The sequence below is a fragment of the Hemiscyllium ocellatum genome, chromosome 10 (assembly GCF_020745735.1).
Source record: "Hemiscyllium ocellatum isolate sHemOce1 chromosome 10, sHemOce1.pat.X.cur, whole genome shotgun sequence".
Classification (NCBI taxonomy): domain Eukaryota; kingdom Metazoa; phylum Chordata; class Chondrichthyes; order Orectolobiformes; family Hemiscylliidae; genus Hemiscyllium; species Hemiscyllium ocellatum.
Window position 1 is genome coordinate 13,398,222 of NC_083410.1, and position 18,210 is coordinate 13,416,431.

At 44.1% G+C, this 18,210-nt stretch overlaps 1 protein-coding gene across 3 annotated transcripts in view; it reads left to right on the top strand.

The window, feature by feature from the left end:
• The first annotated feature begins 6,219 nt into the window (after positions 1-6,219).
• Positions 6,220-18,210, top strand: part of LOC132819655 (endoplasmic reticulum membrane-associated RNA degradation protein-like) — a 55,943-nt gene continuing 43,952 nt past the window's right edge. For 2 of the 3 annotated variants that reach the window (XM_060831271.1, XM_060831270.1), the window contains exons 1-6: positions 6,220-6,954; positions 7,067-7,209; positions 9,324-9,425; positions 15,193-15,282; positions 15,471-15,568; positions 17,520-17,656. In XM_060831271.1, coding sequence (XP_060687254.1) covers positions 6,783-6,954; positions 7,067-7,209; positions 9,324-9,425; positions 15,193-15,282; positions 15,471-15,568; positions 17,520-17,656 — 742 coding nt within the window. In that variant the 5' untranslated portion in view covers positions 6,220-6,782. Of the gene's footprint in view, positions 6,955-7,066; positions 7,210-8,208; positions 8,249-9,323; positions 9,426-15,192; positions 15,283-15,470; positions 15,569-17,519; positions 17,657-18,210 lie in introns of those variants that run through there. The other variant, XM_060831272.1, reaches the window with a different exon arrangement.

An 18,210-nucleotide genomic window follows, 5' to 3' on the forward strand; every position in this document is an offset into this window, starting at 1 on the left:
GTCAATGCCTTAAAATTGTAAATGTCCTTATCTCTTAGCTTAGCCTTTAAAAAAAAATAAAACTTGCTATTATCTTTCATCAATTTAAAACAATTTTGTTACCTAGCAAAGAAATTAGCTGGTTTATTTTCCTCCTCACGCTATCAAAATAAAATGGTGTAATGTTAAGTATTTTACAAGAAGTATTTTCCTACTGGAACCACTAATGACAATCTAGCATGATTCTTTTACCATGGGTTTAATCTGCTCTAATAGTTCCAGTCCAGCTGACTGTATGAACAGAGTTCCATTACCCTTTCCTATAGGCAATTATGTTGCCATTAGATGAACCCAAAAATCAAGATTACTATATTTAGTTGGCTGTTTACAGTTGTTAAATGTTAGAGATTATTTCCACATTCTCCTGGCTGCTTCCCCAACAACCCCTTCCCAAACTTATCAAACATCACATTATCTGGGATATTGAATTTCAGATGCAAAATCACACAGTGACCACTAAACCACATTTGCTTCCCACTTGCTCTCAGGGACAATTAGGGACTCCCATGAAGGAATAACAAACATCATTTTTAAAAACTGTGCAGTATTACACATTACCTCGAAAAGCTCATCCATCCTTCTTGCAACTGCAGCAAAGTCAAATTCTTTATCTGGAACCATTTTATAGGTATTAGCCATTTTTTGCTTCACAAGACTAGGTTTCCAGGTTAAAGGTTCTTCAAAGACATCATCATCATCTTCATCCAGTTCACTCTTGTCTACATGCACAACTTGAAGGATAGTGTCATGTAACCTTTCCTTTAGGATCTCATGAAACTTAATTCGAGAAAGTTGGTGACAAGAAGGATTAGATTAAGTCATAAACAATCTGCTCAGCACATATCTGTGGTATTGCTTACTTTAGAATGAAAATATAAAAGGATGGATAGTTCTAAACTTCTAGTATCTGCTTACAAACAGATGAAATTAGGAGAAGTAAGCCATTCAGCCTGTCGACCTTTCAAAAAGATCATGCCACAATTGTCTGTGGTTTCAATTTCACGTTCTCATCTAACCCTGATAATCTTGAGAGAAAGCATTAATCTACGTCCCTCAAAAAAATTCAATGGCCTGCCTCTATTTTCTTCTGATATAGAAAGTTTGAACACTCATCTTCAGAACAAAATGGCCTTGATCTCTATCTACAAAGGAGAACACAATGATACAAACCATGTCCCCCAGTCTTGGCTCACACACAAGAGAGAGAGAGAGAAAAAAAAATCATATTCACATCCACCTTGTCAAAATCATTCAGGATCTTTCATGTATCAATCAAATCACCTCTCATTCCTCAACTCTAGTGGAAATAAGACCAGATAGTTCAATATTTCCTCAGTCGGTCCACTCACTCCAGGAGTCAATCTTGTAAATCTCCTCTGAATGGCCCCCAATACATTTACATTCTTCCAAAATACAAGATTAAAACCATACACAGTATGTGAGATTTGACCTCGCCAGTGCCTTATATAAATAAAGATTATCATTACTACTTTCAATTCAATTAACCTTCTTAGTCTCTTACTGGACTTGCATTCTAAGACTTTGCCAGTTAGCCTGACCTTGCTCGTTGGTAAACATTTAGAGTCTATTATCAAGGATGAGATTGCAGATTACTTATTAGGTGCATAATAGGTGACTTGGCCATGGTAAATTGCCCCATAGTGCCCAGGGATGTGTAGAATAGGTACATTTGCCATGGTAAACATAGGGATACACGGATAGGGTAGGGAGCTGGATCCCTCTTCCAAGGTTTGGTGCAGACTTGATGGGCCAAATGGTCCCTTACCACACTAACAGTTCAACACTAGGACTCAGTCAGCACAGCTTTGTCAAGGAGAGTTCATGCATGACAAATCTTAGACTTTATGAGCAAGTTAGGCAAAGGAGATCCAACATGCATGATCTATTTGGATTTCTAGACGCCTTTGGTAAGTGCCATGAAGGAAGCTGCTAAATAAGAGTCCATGGTGTGAGAGGCAAAGTACTGGTATGGTTAGAGAATTAGCTGACTGGCAGAAGGCAGAGTGTGGAGATAATGGGGTCTTTTTTCAGGATGCTGTTTAGCAGAATGCTGCAGAAGTCCATATTGGAACAATCATTCACATTAAAGTTAATGATCTGGACAAAACAACCTGAGGGCGTTGTTGCTAAGTTTGCAGTCGACATAGGTGGAGGGACAGGTACAGTTTTGGAAGCAGGGAGGCTGCAGAAAGATATGTACAGACTAGGAGTTTGTACAAAGAAGCAGCAAATGGAATATAATGTTGGATAGCGTGAGGTTATGCAATTTGGTAGGGAGAACAGAGGCACAGATTATTTTCTATACAGGGATAGGCTTCATAGATCTGAAGTCACACCAACTTTAGAATTTGCTTCATATTAACATACAGGCAAAGTTAGAGTGGTGCTGGAAAAGCACAGCAGGTCAGGCAGCATCCGAGGAGCAGGAAAAATCAACGTTTCAGGCAGGAGCCCTTCATCAGAAATGAGGCTGGGAGCCTCCCGGGGTGGAGAGATAAATGGAAGGTGGGGTGGGGCTGAGGAGAAGGTAGCTAAGGGTGCAGTAGGTGGATGGAGGTGGGGGATGGTGGTGATAAGTAAGAGGGGAGGGTAGAGCGGATAGGTGGGAAGGAAGATTGGCAAGTAGGACAGGCGATGAGGATGGTGCTGAGCTGGAAGGTTGGAACAAGGGAAGGTGGTGGGGAGGGGAAATGGGAAACTGGTTAAGTCCACACTGATGCCCTGGAGTTGAAGTGTTCCGAGGCGGAAGATGAGGCATTCTTCCTCCAGTCCTCAAGTGGTAAGGGAGTGGCAGTGGAGGCGGCCCAGAACCTGCATGTCATCGGTAGAGTGGGAGCGGGAGTTGAAATGTTCGGCCACAGGGGCGGTGGGGTTGATTGGTGCAGGTGTCCCAGACATGTTCCCTAAAGCGCTCTGCGAGAAGGTGGGGGGTCGTGGATCTGACCAGGTAGTCACAGAGGGAGCAGTCTTTGTGGAAAGTGGCTAGGGGTGGGGAGGAAAATATATCACTAGTGGTGGGATCCATTTGTATGTGGCGGAAATTCCCCCCCAGAAAGCTGAGGGGAAACATCATCTCTGCTAGTGACTCCACCCCCTTTCACCGCACCACCACCCCCACACCTACACCAGGTCCTAGTTCCCAGCCCCCCCCAAGACCACTCCCTCATTGAGGACGAACATTCAGTCCTCAGCAAAGGCCTTACCTCCATCCCCCTCCGTCCACGCATCAATGAATTCAATATGCGTCGTGACGTTGAGCACTTCTTCCACTGCCTCTACCTCAGAGATTACTTTTTCAATCAGGACTCCCGTCCACCTTCCAAGGACCCCTCTTCACCCACCTCCAACGCACTCCATCCACTTGGACACCCCATGCTGACCTTTTACCTCCCCTCAATCTCTTCATTTCCAACTGCTGCTGAGACATTAACCGCCTCAACCTATCTACCCCCCTCCAACCTCTCACCCTCAATGCGCAGACCCTCCACTCCCTCTGCTCCAGTCCCAACCTCACCATCAAACCAACGGATAAAGGGTGTGCAGTGGTAGTTTGGCGCACTGACCTCTATACCACTGAAGCCAGGCACCAACTTGGAGACATCCTCCTACCGCCCCCTCGACCATGACCTCACCCCCCCCCATCACCAAATCATCTCCCAGACCATACACAACTTCATCACCTCAGGGATCACCCACCCACAGCTTCTGCCCAATCCTACCTCCTTCCCAAGATCCACAAACCTGACCATCCCAGCCAACCCTTTGTCTCAGCCTGATTCTGCCCCTTTGAACTCATCTTCACCTACCCCGATACGGTCCTATTCCTCCCCTCGACCAGGAACTCCCCACATACGTTCGTGACACCACCCATACCCCTCCAAGGTTGGCATTTCCTCAGCCCCCAACACCTCATTTTCACCATGGACATCCAGTAGCTCTACACCTCCACCCACCATGACCAGGGCCGCCAAGCCCTCCATTTCTTCCTCTCCCGACATCCCCACCAGTATCCTTCCACTGACACTCATTCGTTTGACCGAACTGGTCCTCATCCTTAACAATTTCTCCTTTGGATCCTTCCACTTCCTCCAGACGAAAGGGGTAGCCATGGGCACCCCCATGGGCCCCAGCTATGCCTGTCTCTATGTTGGCTACATGGAACAATCCGTCTTCTGTAGTTACACTGATACCATTCTCCACCTCTTCCTCCACGACATTGATGACTGCATCAACGCCACCTCGTGCACCCAAGAGGAGGTTGAGCAGTTCATCAGCTTCAGCAACCCATTCCACCCTGAACTTAAATTCACATGGACCATCTCTGACATCCCCCTTCCCTTCCTAGACCTCTCCATCTCCATCAATGTCGACCAACTCAACAATGACATTTTTTCAAAAAAAAACAAACCCACCAACTTCCACAGCTACCTGGATTACACCTCTTCCCACCCTATCTCCCGCAAAAATGTTATTGTCTATTGTCTAAAATGCTATCCCATATTCCCAATTCCTTTGCCTTCGCCCTATCTGCTCCCAGGAGCACCAGTTCCACCACAGAACACACCAGATGGCCTCCTTCTTGCAAGACCGTAATTTCCCCTCCCATATGGTTGAAGGTGCCCTCCAACTCATCTCATCCACAGCCCTCCAACCGTAACAAAGACAGCATCCCCTTGCTCCTCACCTTCCACCCCACAAACCTCGTATAAACCGCATCATCCGCCGACATTTCTGCCACCTACAGACAGATCCCATCACCAAGGATATAGCTCCCTCCCCACCCCTATCTGCAAAGACCATTCCCGCCGTGACTACCTGGTCAGGTCCATGCCCCCCCAACAACCCACCCTCCTGTTCAGCACCTTCCCCTGCCACCACAGAAATTGCAAAATCGGCACCCATTCCTCCATCCAAGGCCCCAAAGCAGCTTTCCACATCCAAAGTTTCACCTGCACACCCACAAATGTAATTTATCGTAACCGTTGCTCCCAATGCAATCTTCTTTACACTGGGGAGATTGGACGGCTTCACATAGGGCGCTTTTAGGGAACATCTCCAGGACACCCGCACCAATCAACCCCAGCATTCCGTCCCACTCTGCCAAGGACATGCGGGTCCTGGGCCTCCTCCACCACCGTCGCCCCCTCACCACCTGGAGGAAGAACGCCTCATCTTCCGCCTCGGAACACCTCAACCCCAGGACACCCCAGTGACTTCACCACATTCATCACTTCCCCTTCTCCCACCTCACCCCACTTCCAAACTTCCAGCTCAGCACTGCCCTCATCACCTGTCCATCTTCCTTCCAACCTATCCACCCCACTCTCCTCTCTGACCTATCACCCTCACCCCATCGCACTCTTAGCTACCTTCTCCCCGGCCTCACCTTCTTCCATTCATCTCTCCACCCGGGAGGCTCCCAGCCTCATTCCTGATGATGGGCTCCCGCCCGAAACATCGATTTTCCTGCTCCTCAGATGCTGCCTGACCTGCTGTGCCTTTCCCAGCACCACTCTAATCTTGACTCTGATCTCCAGCATCTGCAAGTCCTCACTTTCTCCCCGATCCTAGGCTTGCCACTCGAGGAGCAGTTGAGGCTCCCTCACCCACACTTACCGCGTTCTCCTCGAATACGCTAGACCGCCGATTCCGGCCCCCGGTTCTCCGACCGTCTGCCTCCACGGACGGCCTGGCGATCTTCTTACGTAGCGGCAAACCCATTCGCCCTAACGGCACCTGCCCCTTCAGTTCATCCATATCCGTGGTGTCATCCATCTCCTCTCCCAGGCTCTTAAGAACTTCATCCTCCTCATCCTCCTCCATCGCTGCCTTTTAATTCCTCTTCGCCGAGCTTCTGGACCGTTAAACCACCGTTGCCGGTTTGATTTTGAATCCGGTGCCGCGTGCTCGGCGGGTCGGCCACGTGACCGCCAACATCCCGCGCGCTGGTCTCTATGACGGGGGTATAGGGAGGAGCGCTGATTCCCAGCCCGCCCCCACCCAATAACGCACGCTGGTCTCCGTCACGTGGTAGGGGGCGGGGCGCTGATTCCCAGCCCGCCCCCACCCACCCGATCATGCGCGCCGGTCTGTCACGTGTCAGTTCTACCCGTCCCACCTGGTGGCGCATGCGCGGAGAATTGAAGCTCGGAGAGAAGTTCATAACAATCAGCATGTTCCTCTTGCTAGAGGGATAGCCCGCTGTGATAGCGATCCCCCGGTTAATAAGGACATCAATTGTCTGTATCTGTCACTTCTTCAGGCGGTCAGGAAACCTTTGGTAAAGCCGTCAATCTGTGGTGGCTGCGGGCCATAGAACGCAGTCACTGAAGTAGGCCATTCAGCCCGTCCAAGGCTGCTCCAACATTCGGGGAGATCGTGAAGGATCTGATCTTCATTTTCTTCTGGCTTTTTCAGGAATTCTTCCTCCCCTCTGTCGTAAATCTGTTTTCTGAGGTTATGCGCTCTGAGAATGTTGTGGTGGACTGTCTTCTTCAGGAACTGCAGCAACACTGGTTTTGATAGAGCCGGCCTAACTCGTTGCGGGTTAAACAAAACTTGCAACACGTTCCGTCCAACCAATCTATGACGGTTGATTTAATAAATGTTGCTATATTTGCTGCTCAAGCGGAAAGACGTGCTGTAAAGTACTGAGAATTCTGAGAGGGCACGAGTGGAGTGCTAATTATTTCAGAGTTCATTAAACCTAACGTTTTACTAAGATGGCAATATATAATAATCCTATAAAGACCTGTCTCTCAGCTGAAGTGCATCACATGGTCTGCAGGCTTGGATTGATAGAGTTGAATAGCCCGGAGCTGGAGCACATAGTCACTGTGTCTGGAGAGATTTGTTGGGAGGCTATTACATATTACCTACGGACTAGAGATACAGGTTTTTCCTTTTTTCCCTTTGTTATTCAAGTCAATTGTAAAATTAGTTTTCGAAGGTGCATTCTAGAGAGATGGGGAAATGCATAATCATGCTGTCCAAACTGTTGTTACAGAGGAACATGACCTGGACTACGTAGAAAGTGTGAGACTTCTGGGACCTGTATGTAAAACTGTCCATGTACATCTACTGTCCCTCAATACACAGCAGTTCAACAATCAATATGGACTGTGGTTCAAATGGACTAACAACACAGAGGTATGATTCAGAAAATTGACTTTGTACTATTTTCAGCCAAAATTTTTTTGAGAGACTGGTTTTCTTGAGTGCAAGCATCTAAAACTTCCCAGAGCTATGGCAAGTTTTTATCGGTAGCTTTTCTCACCTTTCCAGTATCCTCCTCAACTGACTTGTATAAATCTTAATTTTAATTAGATATTTTTCACCATCCCCAACTAGAGTCATAGAGATGTACACATGGAAACAGACCCTATGGTCCAACTTGTCCATGCAAACCAGGTATCCCAACCTAATCTACTCCCACTTGCCAGCAATTGGCCCATATCCCTGCTAACCCCGCCTATTGATATACTCATCCAGATGCCTTTTAAATGTTGCAATTGTACCAGCCTCCACCACTTCCACTGGCAGCGCATTCCATACACGTATCACTCGTGGCATGAAAATGTTGCCCGTTCAGTCTCTTATATCTTTTCCCCCCTCACCCTAAACCTCTGCCCTCTAGTTCTGGACTCCCCTATGTCAGGGAAAAGACTTTGTCTATTTACCCTATCCATGCACCTTTCTAAGGTCATCCCTCAGCCTCCAGCGTTCAAGGGAAAACTGTTGCGTGCTGACATGACAGGAGCAGCATTATGAAGTTCTTCAACTAACCTGTCCTGTACCCACCACAATGTTCACCACCACAATGTTCACCTATGGTTGTATGGTGAATAAAAATGGAGGAGCACAGAAGTGTTCCAGTATTAGCTACTGGAGACAGGAAGTACAAGGTGGCAAGTGGCAGATTCTAGCTGCGAATGGGGGAGTCATAAAGCGAAAAACGTCAATTAAAATTTTAAATGACATCCTCATGATTTTCTCAAAGGATGTTTCGATAACTGGAATTGATAATGCCTCCTACAGTAATGGTACTGACTCTGATTTGGTTTGTAGCTGAATTTTGTTGCTAATGTGACCACTATCTCATTTAAATAAAACAAAGAACTGTGAATGTTGGAGACCTGGTCTACTGTATTTGCTGTTCAATGTGATCTGCTGTACAGATGAAACGCAGGTAGGTGACCGTTTTATAGAACACCTATGTTTTGTTCATGAAAATGGACCCGACCTTCCAAATGCCTGCCACTCCAACACACCATCGTGTTCCCATGTCAGCATTTCTGATACGGGCTTGCTGCAGTGTTCCACCCCACCAAACCTCAATGCAAACTCGAAGGGCAACATCTCACTTTATGCGTGGGGATCCTGCAGCCTGTAGAACTCCACATCAGGTTCAATAACTTCAGATAAAAAATGAGGTCTGCAGATGCTGGAGATCACAGCTGAAAATGTGTTGCTGGTTAAAGCACAGCAGGTTAGGCAGTATCCAAGGAACAGGAAATTCGACATTTTGGGCATAAGCCTGATGAAGGGCTTATGCCCGAAACGTCGAATTTCCTGTTCCTTGGATGCTGCCTAACCTGCTGTGCTTTAACCAGCAACACATTTTCATCAATAACCTCAGAGCTTGATTCCATCCTTCCATGCCTTCTACACACCCTGGTCCTATCACGACATGGATTGCTTTCAGCATAGCCAAGTTGTTTCCTAGTTTCCACTATCATTGTTATTTATTCAGCCTCTTTTCTGGCCTGGCCTACCATCAACAATTAACTCAACAACCTACTCCTTTCATTGCTCTCTCTCTGGGCTCCATCTCCACCTGTCTGCTCACATCTTCAAAATGCCACTTTTTCCTGGGTGCTGTCAGTTCTGATGAGTCACTAAACTTGAAACTTTAACTGTGCTTTCTCCCTATAGACGCTGCCAGACCTGCTGAGTTTCACTAGCAATTTCTGATTTTTATTCTGCTATCTCATTTGTTCATTATTATGAAACCTATCTTTAAGTGGAACAATCGTTAATCTGTGAACAAAAACAGAAGACTAACAGTTGATTGAATGGACGTTATATTTGCTGAAAGAAAATTTTGAACTTTTTTTGTAAATTGAACAAGTATAGCCATTTAAGCCCCTTGAGTCTTTTTGACCATTTGAGCTAGATCATGATTGTTTCTACACATGTATTGCACTCTTGTTATTTCATGTAGGTATTGTTTCAAAGAAATCTGTGTGATTCCTTCGTTTTAGTTATTTGTTGAAGCATTTGAAGCCATCAGGAATTCACAATACACCGCTGTACCCCTCAGCATGATGAAGTTAACGGCTTGTCTCGAACGAGCTTTGGGTGATGTAAGTATGAAAGCAACTTTTTTTAAAATTACATACTACTTGATGTGCTGCTGACTTTGAGGGATGGCAGTACTTTTCCTTTCACCAGTAGGCAAAACAAAGGTTTGAAAGAGAGAGACAGACTGACAAATCCTCTTGAGGTCCATCCTGTCTAATAAGCAATTGACAGGATGGACCTCAAGATAGGACCATCCTATGCAGACAAGTCATATTAACTACTTGGGGAGCCAAAACAAAAAAGGGACAGAAGTATGGTGAGTTTCAGCAAATACCCTCAGAAGTGTCTTTGGCCTCTTCTGGAGTACTGTATGCAGTTCTGTTTGCCCTGCTATAGGAAGGGTATTCTTAAATTGGAGGGGGTTCAGAAAAGATTTACCAGGAATTAGCTGGGAATGAAAGGTCTGAATGCTGAAGATAGGCTGGGATTTTGTTTTTCATTGGAAAGTAGGAAGTTGAGGGGTGACCTTGTATAGGTTTATAAAATCATGAGGGGCATCAATAAGCTGAATAGCAAAGGTGTTTTCCCTAGAATGGGGGAGTTCAAAACTAGGGGACTTTTTTTAAGGTGAGAGGAAAACATCTTAAAGAGCAAGTTTGTTTCCACAGAGTGGTTCGTTTGTGAAATGAACTGCCAGAGGAAGTGGTAGATGCAATATTTAAAAGACGTTTTGAATAGGAAAGGTTTGGACGGATATGGACCAAACACAGACAGGAACGTGCTTGGTATGGACGAGTAGGACTGCTGTGTCTGTTTCCGTGTTGTCTGACTCTATAACTCAGTTCTATAATCAAGCAAATTGATTGCTAAAATACCACCATTATTCGTGTATTATCACTAGCTGTATAGGGAAAGTGGAGTTAGCTCAAGCATATTTTCAACTTTCCTTGAGTAATAATCCCATCAAAGTTGGAGCTACCAGTTCCATCTAAAAGAAATCTCTAATCTGAAAAAAATCTCTTAATATCTTAACTTTTAAGAAGATGTGTGAAATTTATCCATCAATATCAACACCCGCACGGTGGCACAGTGGTTAGCACTGCTGCCTCACAGCGCCTGAAGACCCGGGTTCAATTCCCGACTCAGGCGACTGACTGTGTGGAGTTTGCACGTTCTCCCCGTGTCTGCGTGGGTTTCCTCCGGGGGCTCCGGTTTCCTCCCACAGTCCAAAGATGTGCGGGTCAGGTGAATTGGCCATGCTAAATTGCCCGTAGTGTTAGGTAAGGGGTAATGTAGGGGTATGGGTGGGTTGCGCTTCGGCGGGTCGGTGTGGACTTGTTGGGCCGAAGGGCCTGTTTCCACACTGTAAGTCTAATCAAATGTAAACTATATGTCCAAATTACAGAGGAGGAAGTGCTGGATGTCTTGAAACGGTTAAAGGTGGATAAATCCCCAGGACCTGATCAGGTGTACCCGAGAACTCTGTGGGAAGCTAGATAAGTGATTGCTGGGCCTCTTGCTGAGATATTTGTATCATCGATAGTCACAAGTGAGGTGCTGGAAGACTGGAGGTTGGCAAACGTGGTGTCACTGTTTAAGAAGGGTGGTAAGGACAAGCCAGGGAACTATAGACCAGTGAGCCTGACCTCGGTGGTGGGCAAGTTGTTGGAGGGAATCCTGAGGGACAGGACTGATTCGGGATAGTCAACATGGCTTTGTGCGTGGGAAGTCATGTCTGACAAACTTGATTGAGTTTTTTGATGAAGTAACAAAGAAGATTGATGAGGGCAGAGCAGTAGATGTGATCTAATGGACTGCAGTAAGGCGTTCAACAAGGCTCTCCATGGGAGACTGATTAGCAAGGTTAGATCTCTTGGAATATAGGGAGAACTAGCCATTTGGATACAGAATTGGCTCAAAGGTAGAAGACAGAGGGTGGTGGTGGAAGGTTGATTTTCAGACTGGAGGCCTGTGACCTCTACTTTTTGTCATCTACATAAATGATTTGGATGTGAGCATAAGAGGTACAGTTAGTAAATTTGCAGATGACACCAAAATTGGAGGTGTAGTGGACAGTGAAGAGGGTTACCGCAGATTACAATGGGATCTTGACCAGATGGGCCAATGGGCTGACAAGTGGCAGATGGAGTTTAATTTAGATAAATGTGAGGTGCTGCATTTTGGGAAAGCAAATCTTAGCAGGACTTATACACTTAATGTTAAGGTCCGAGGGAGTGTTGCTGAACAAAGAGACCTTGGAGTGCAGGTTCATAGCTCCTTGAAAGTGGAGTCGCAGGTAGATAGGGTAGTGAAGAAGGCGATTGATATGCTTTCCTTTATTGGTCAGAGTATTGAGTACATGAGTTGGGAGGTCATGTTGCGGCTGTACAGGACATTGGTTAGGCCACTATTGGAATATTGCATGCAATTCTGGTCTCCTTCCTATCGGAAAGATGTTGTGAAACTTGAAAGGGTTCAGAAAAGATTTACAATGATGTTGCCAGGGTTGGAGGATCTGAGCTGCTGAACAGGCTGGAGCTGTTTTCCCTGGAGCTTCGGAGGCTGAGGGGTGACCTTATAGAGGTTTACAAAATTGAGGGGCATGGATAGGATAAATAGGCAAAGCTTTTCCCTGGGTTCGGGGAGTCCAGAACTAGAGGGCATAGGTTTAGGGTGAGAGGGGAAAGATATAAAAGAGACCTAAGGGGCAACTTTTTCATGCAGAGGGTGGTATGTGTATGGAATGAGCTGCCAGAGGAAGTGGTGGAGGCTGGTATAATTGCAACTTTTAAGAGGCATTTGGATGGGTATATGAATAGGAAGGGTTTGGAGGGATATGGGCCAGGTGCTGGCAGGTGGGACTAGATTGGGTTGGAATATCTGATTGGCATGGACGGGTTGGACCGAAGGGTCTGTTTCCATGCTGGACATTTCTATGACTCTATGTTCTCCATGGCAATTCTGATATTGATCAGAATCAACTTGCAACTAATCAGCACCATCTTTTCATACAATATAAATTGTTCCCTTTGGAGGTTTAGTTTCCTTGTAATTCCTTCCTGATGAATGCAAAATAAAAAGCTTCAGCAGTATTTCTTTCTCATTTGCAACATTTTTTCTGCCCCACATTTCCTACTCCACATATTTATCATCTGCAGAAATTATATCTTCACCCGTTCTCATGTATGTTTGAATCCATGTCCATAAGCTTGTTCTAATCGGTTCCTAGACTTAATGTACACCAACAGAATTAGAGTTATTGTTTATCTGTAAAGGTAGAAAGGGAGAAATCCTGTTCATCTGTGCAAACTGCATTAGATGCAAGTCCCAAAATATACCTTTTGCTCTGCAAATCCCAGTTGCTCACAAAAAGAAAGTTGTATTTTGACTTGAATTATTCATAGTTTTAAAAAAAAATAACCTTGTCACGTAATCCTTTCAAATAGCACAAGCTATGTCTGTAGTCATCTTAGGCAGTTCCTTGTGATTGAGACTAGAGGAAGTGACGGAAGCTGGTACAATTGCACCATTTAAAAAGTATCTGGATGGGTATTTGAATAGTAAGTGTTAACAGGGATATGGGACTAGATTAGGTTAGGATATCTGGTTGGCATGGACGAGTTGGACTGAAGGGACTGTATGTGATGTACATCTCTATGACTTGCTCCCACACCAAACATGAGTTCTCGGGTGTCTGAAGAGTCAAATGGACGAGCTATAGTCTCCATCACAGATGAAATAAATGGGGGATTGAAGGAATGAGAGGGTGGGATATCTGAGTTGCTGTGCATTTCTTGCTCTGATGCTTGACTTCAGCTCATTGAGACTTGAGATGTATAGATGCTTTCCTGCCATATCAGGTGACCTTGGGTCAGAGTTTTCCCAGGTTTGTCAGTGGAATTATAGCTCTTTTTCAATGAGGCTATGAGGTTGTCTTTGAAACGTTTTCTCTGCCCTCCTGAGGTTCACTTGCTGGGTTGAAGCCTTGAGTAAAGTTCTTGTTTCAAGAATCTTGTGTCAGATGTGTGGAGCTAATTGCGCATGGTCAGTCCTTCAATATTGATGGCTTTGCCCTAAGCCAGAAGATAAATGGTCATGCATCTATCCAGCCAATGAATTTGCAGCTTTTTGCAGAGTTGGCAAGGTGGTACTTCTCCAGAGTTTTGAAGTGCCTGCTGGATATAGTCAATGTCTTTGAGTCGTAAGGAAGAGATGTTCTACCATTGTTCTGTAGACCGAGCTTGTTGCTGTTTTGTGTCCAGTGCTCAAGACACTTTCTATAAGCTAGCTGTTGCACATTTTCAGGAAACATAATAAATACTTTACATTTTTATGAAAAGTTCTGTCTTTTTAATCTCATTTTTACCCCATTTCAACAAAAAGTCTTGAATTATACAGTCAGTGATAAAGTGTTCTTTTCATGATGGGAAGAAATTGCCTTGCATTGAAAATAAGTTGTGTATATCATGTCTTCTGATTTTGTAAACTACTGATTGAGTTTTTTGAAGAAGTAACAAAGAGGATTGATGAAGGTAGAGCAGTGGATATGACCTATGGATTTTAGTAAGCCGTTCAACAAGGTTTTGCATGGTAGATTAGTTATCAAGGTTAGATCACATGAAATACAGGGAGAACTAGCCGTTTGTATACAGAACTGGCTCAAAAGTAGGAGACAGAGGGTGGTGGTGGAGGGTTGCTTTTAAGACTGGAGACCTGTGACCAGCAGTGTGCCACAAGGGTCAGTGCTTGGTCCATTGCTTTGCCACTTATATAAGTGATTTGGAATTAAACGTAGGAGGTATGGTTCGTAAGTTTGCAGATGACACCAAGGTTAGTGGTGCCGTGGACAACAAAGAAGGTTACCTCTGAGTATAATGGGACCGTGATCAGATGGGCTGAGGAATGGCAGATGCATTTGTGCAGCACCTTGCAAATTACTGGAACATCCCAATTTGTGGTCTTATCAAATGAAGTTTGACATTGAGGCAGATAAGGAGATATTCAAACTGTTGACCAAAATCTTAATCAGCAGTAGATTTTAAAACATCTTAAAGTAGCACGGAGAGATAGAAAGTCGGACAGTTTCAGATGAAAATTCCAGTGTTTAGGATCCAAAAGCTGAAAGCACAGGAAACAATAGTGGGACAAATATAATTGAAGTATACTGAACTTCGGAAATTCCTTCCTCTATAAGCATTTGATTCAGAAGTTTAGCTTCCATTCATTCCATTCAGTTTCTGTTAACAGCTCAGTGGTTAGCACTGCTGTCTCGCAGCACCAGGGACCTGGGTTTGATTCCAGCCTTGTCGACTATCTCTGTGGAATTCGCACATTTTTCCTGTGTCTGTATGGGTTTCTTCCGGGTGCTCCGGTTTCCTCCCACAGTCCGAAGATGTACAGGTTAGGTGGATTGGCCGTGTTAAATTGTCCATAGTGTACTGGCTTTTGCAGACTAGGTTGATTAGCCAGTGAGAAATGCAGGGTTAAAGAAATAGGATAGGGCTGGGTCTGCTTGGGATGCTGTTTAGAGGGTCTTCCACACAGTAGGGATTCTGTGATTCAAGCCCTAACACGTCGCTTGATAACGCGGAACATAACTCCTTTCATTTTCTTTTGCAACCCCAAGCTTCAAGAGGTGTGAGAGTTGGAGAGTGGACAAATCTATGTAATGAAGTGAAATGATATAACTTTGGATTGAATGGTCTAAGGGTGAATAAACATGGTCATTGGCAGTTGGGTCAACTTTACTTGAAGATGAAAATTAACCTCTCGTGTGGTGCATGTTCTGTTCATGGACATTGTAAAGCAGATGATTTTCCTGTACATTAGGTATTCCTAACGGTTGGCAAAGAATGTCCCTTTCTCCTGAGAGATCTACTGGCTTCACAAGAGCTGGCTGCTATATTTGGACAGAATGTGGTAAGATTCTTTGCTGCTTAAAATAATAATTTTCTGTTTATCTTTTTAACAGAACATTGCTAAAACTGTATCATGTCCCCTCTAATTAAATTTATCTAAATGATATGTCCATCCCCAGTGTTCTGTGTGAAGTATGTATTAGCTCACGTTCTAGTAAATTAATACCATATGTCATTATCCAATTACAGATGAACGTGCTGCGAGTGTTCTTAGGATCACCACAAAGCTTAAATCTCCGCAACATCTTGTGGCATGGATTTGCTGCTCCTCCAGAAATCCCTCCAATGTAAGTATTTGGTTGCAAATGTCAATTCTGCCATCCTCACATTTATCTATTATTGAAAATTTAGAATAACAACTTGTGTGAAATTGGATGAAAGCAAGGAATTTACCAAGTAAGTGCAAGGCAGACAAGTGGCCCTTTAGAAGATGTAAAGGTGACAGTGTCTGTCGGAAGCTTGGCCAAAGAAATGGGAGTTAAGGAGGTTCTTAAACATGGAGGTTAGGGATGAACTTGCAAAGAGTATGTCTGAGGGTTTGGAAATGGATGAAGGGACACATGCACAGAGGCTAATGTTGGTAGAATGGAAATTGTTAGGAACTGACAAAAAATTGGGGGAAATTACGGATATAGATTAGGCATCAGCTTATGATGGAAGGTGTAAATTGAGTCATAGAGCATTGAAACAGACTGTTCAGTCCAACCAGTTCATGCCAAACATAATCCCAAAGTAAACTAGTCCCACCTGCCTGTTCCTGGCCCATATCCTTCCAAACCTTTCCTATTCATATATCTATCCAAGTGTTTTTTAAACATTGTAATTATACCCACATCCACCACTTCATCAGGAAGTTCATGCCACACATGTTTTTTAAAAAAAAATTGCCTCTTCTTTTTTTAAAATCTCTCTCCTCTCACCTTGAAAATGTGGCCCCTAGTCTTGAAATCCCATATCCTAGGGAAAAGACAACTACCATTAACTCTATCGATACATCTCACTATTTTATAAATTTCTATCAGGTCGCCTCTCAATCTCCTATGCTGCAGTGAAACAAGTCCCAGCCTATCCAGCATTTCTTTATAAATTAGACCTTCTATACCCAGCAACATCCTGGTAAATCTCTTCTGAACCCTCTCCAGCTTAATAATATCCTTCCTATAACTTGGCAACCAGAACTGGGCAGTGTTCCAGAAGAGGCTTCACCAATGTCTCAACTTGACTTCCCAACTCCTTTACTCAAATGACTGAGCAATGAAGGCAAGCATGCCAAATGTCTTTTTAACCACCCTGTCTGTGAAGCAAACCCCAAAGAAATACGTACCTGCACCTTTATGTCCCTCTATTCTACAATGCTACCCAAAGCCATACCATTAATTGTACAAGCCCTACCCTTGTACTAAAATGCAATACTTGACATTTATCCAGATTGAACTCTATCTGCCATTTTTCATTTGGATGAAGATCCTTTTGTAATCTGAGAAAATCTTCACTGTCTACTATGCCACCAATTTTGGTGTCATTAGCAAACTTACTAACCATGGCTTCTATATTCTTCATGTAATCATTTATATGAATGACAAACAAAAGAGGACTCAGAACTGAACCCTGTGGAATACTACTGATGACAGGCCTCAAGTCTGTAAAGCAATCCTTCACCACTCTGTCTCCTGCTGTTAAGCCAATTATGTATCCAGTTGGCCAACTCACTTTAAGTCCGATGTGACCTAACTTTACTAATTATTCTTCCATGCGGAACCATGTTGAAGGCTTTACTAAAATCTAAGTAAACAATGTCTATGCTCTGCCATCATCGATCCTTTTGGTAACTTAATCAAGTCCAATGAGGACTTTAAAGTGGTCAGTTACTGAGGGTGCTAGCCCATTTGGTCAAGAAAAAAACAGAATTAAATGACTGTAATTTAGTTTTCAGCATTGGAGGCTATAGTGCATTCTTGATATTTGTATAACTAGGGATTCCAGTTTCAACCCGATCGGACAATGATTTGAATATAAAGTGGGGCAGATTTTGAGCTGCTGCTTGTGTACGAAACATATGCAAGGTAATGAGAAAAGAATTGCAATTCCTGAGGTCTGCAAAAATGCACAGCTTTCAAATTAAATCCTATTCCTGGTATTTTCAGCCTTTATTAGTCCAATGTTTCATTTAAAGCAGATTATTCAATCTTTTAGAACACATGATCAATCCTTGTTTTGTTGTTATTTAATTATGTCTAGGTACATCTCTATGCTGCTGATACTAACAGCTGGATTAGGGCAGAAATTGAAGGATGTCCTGGCTTGCAGAAATCTCTCACTCCTCCATCGACCTTATTTCAAATTGACACAGCTGAAGGAACTTGCTGTCTTCCCTGGTGAGCCATGTGAAATTTATCTCTCATACTATCTCAGCTGGTTAAGGGAAGGAACTTCTGAGCTGCAAAACTCCCAACTGCACTACCAAGTATTTTCATTGATTTCCTGCCTCCATGCATCAGATTTTGTGAGGGGAGACCGAATGGGCATTGGACATCATTCCATTCCATACCATACCCCACCCAATGTATGCACACATCCCCAACTCCCACAGTCAAAGTGACCCCTTTAAAAAAACCTCAGAAGAATTGGTTCTCCTGGGTTAAACTGACTAGAGTTTCTGTTGATTATTGTGACTGCACATTGGAAGGATGGCCATTTGGTGACAGTGCCAAAGGAGATCGGGTACCTGTAAACCACCAAGGTGCAGTCAATACCTTCGGCAAAGCAAAAGTGAATGAGAAATAGACCCATTTTGCCAAAACGTTCCATCATGCACTCAGGACAATTGCAAGAATGCTACATTTCAAACAACAATTTATACTACAGAAGAAAAGAGAGTCTGTTGTCCTATTGCTTTCTCCATTGAACACCTCAGCTAATCAGACTCTGA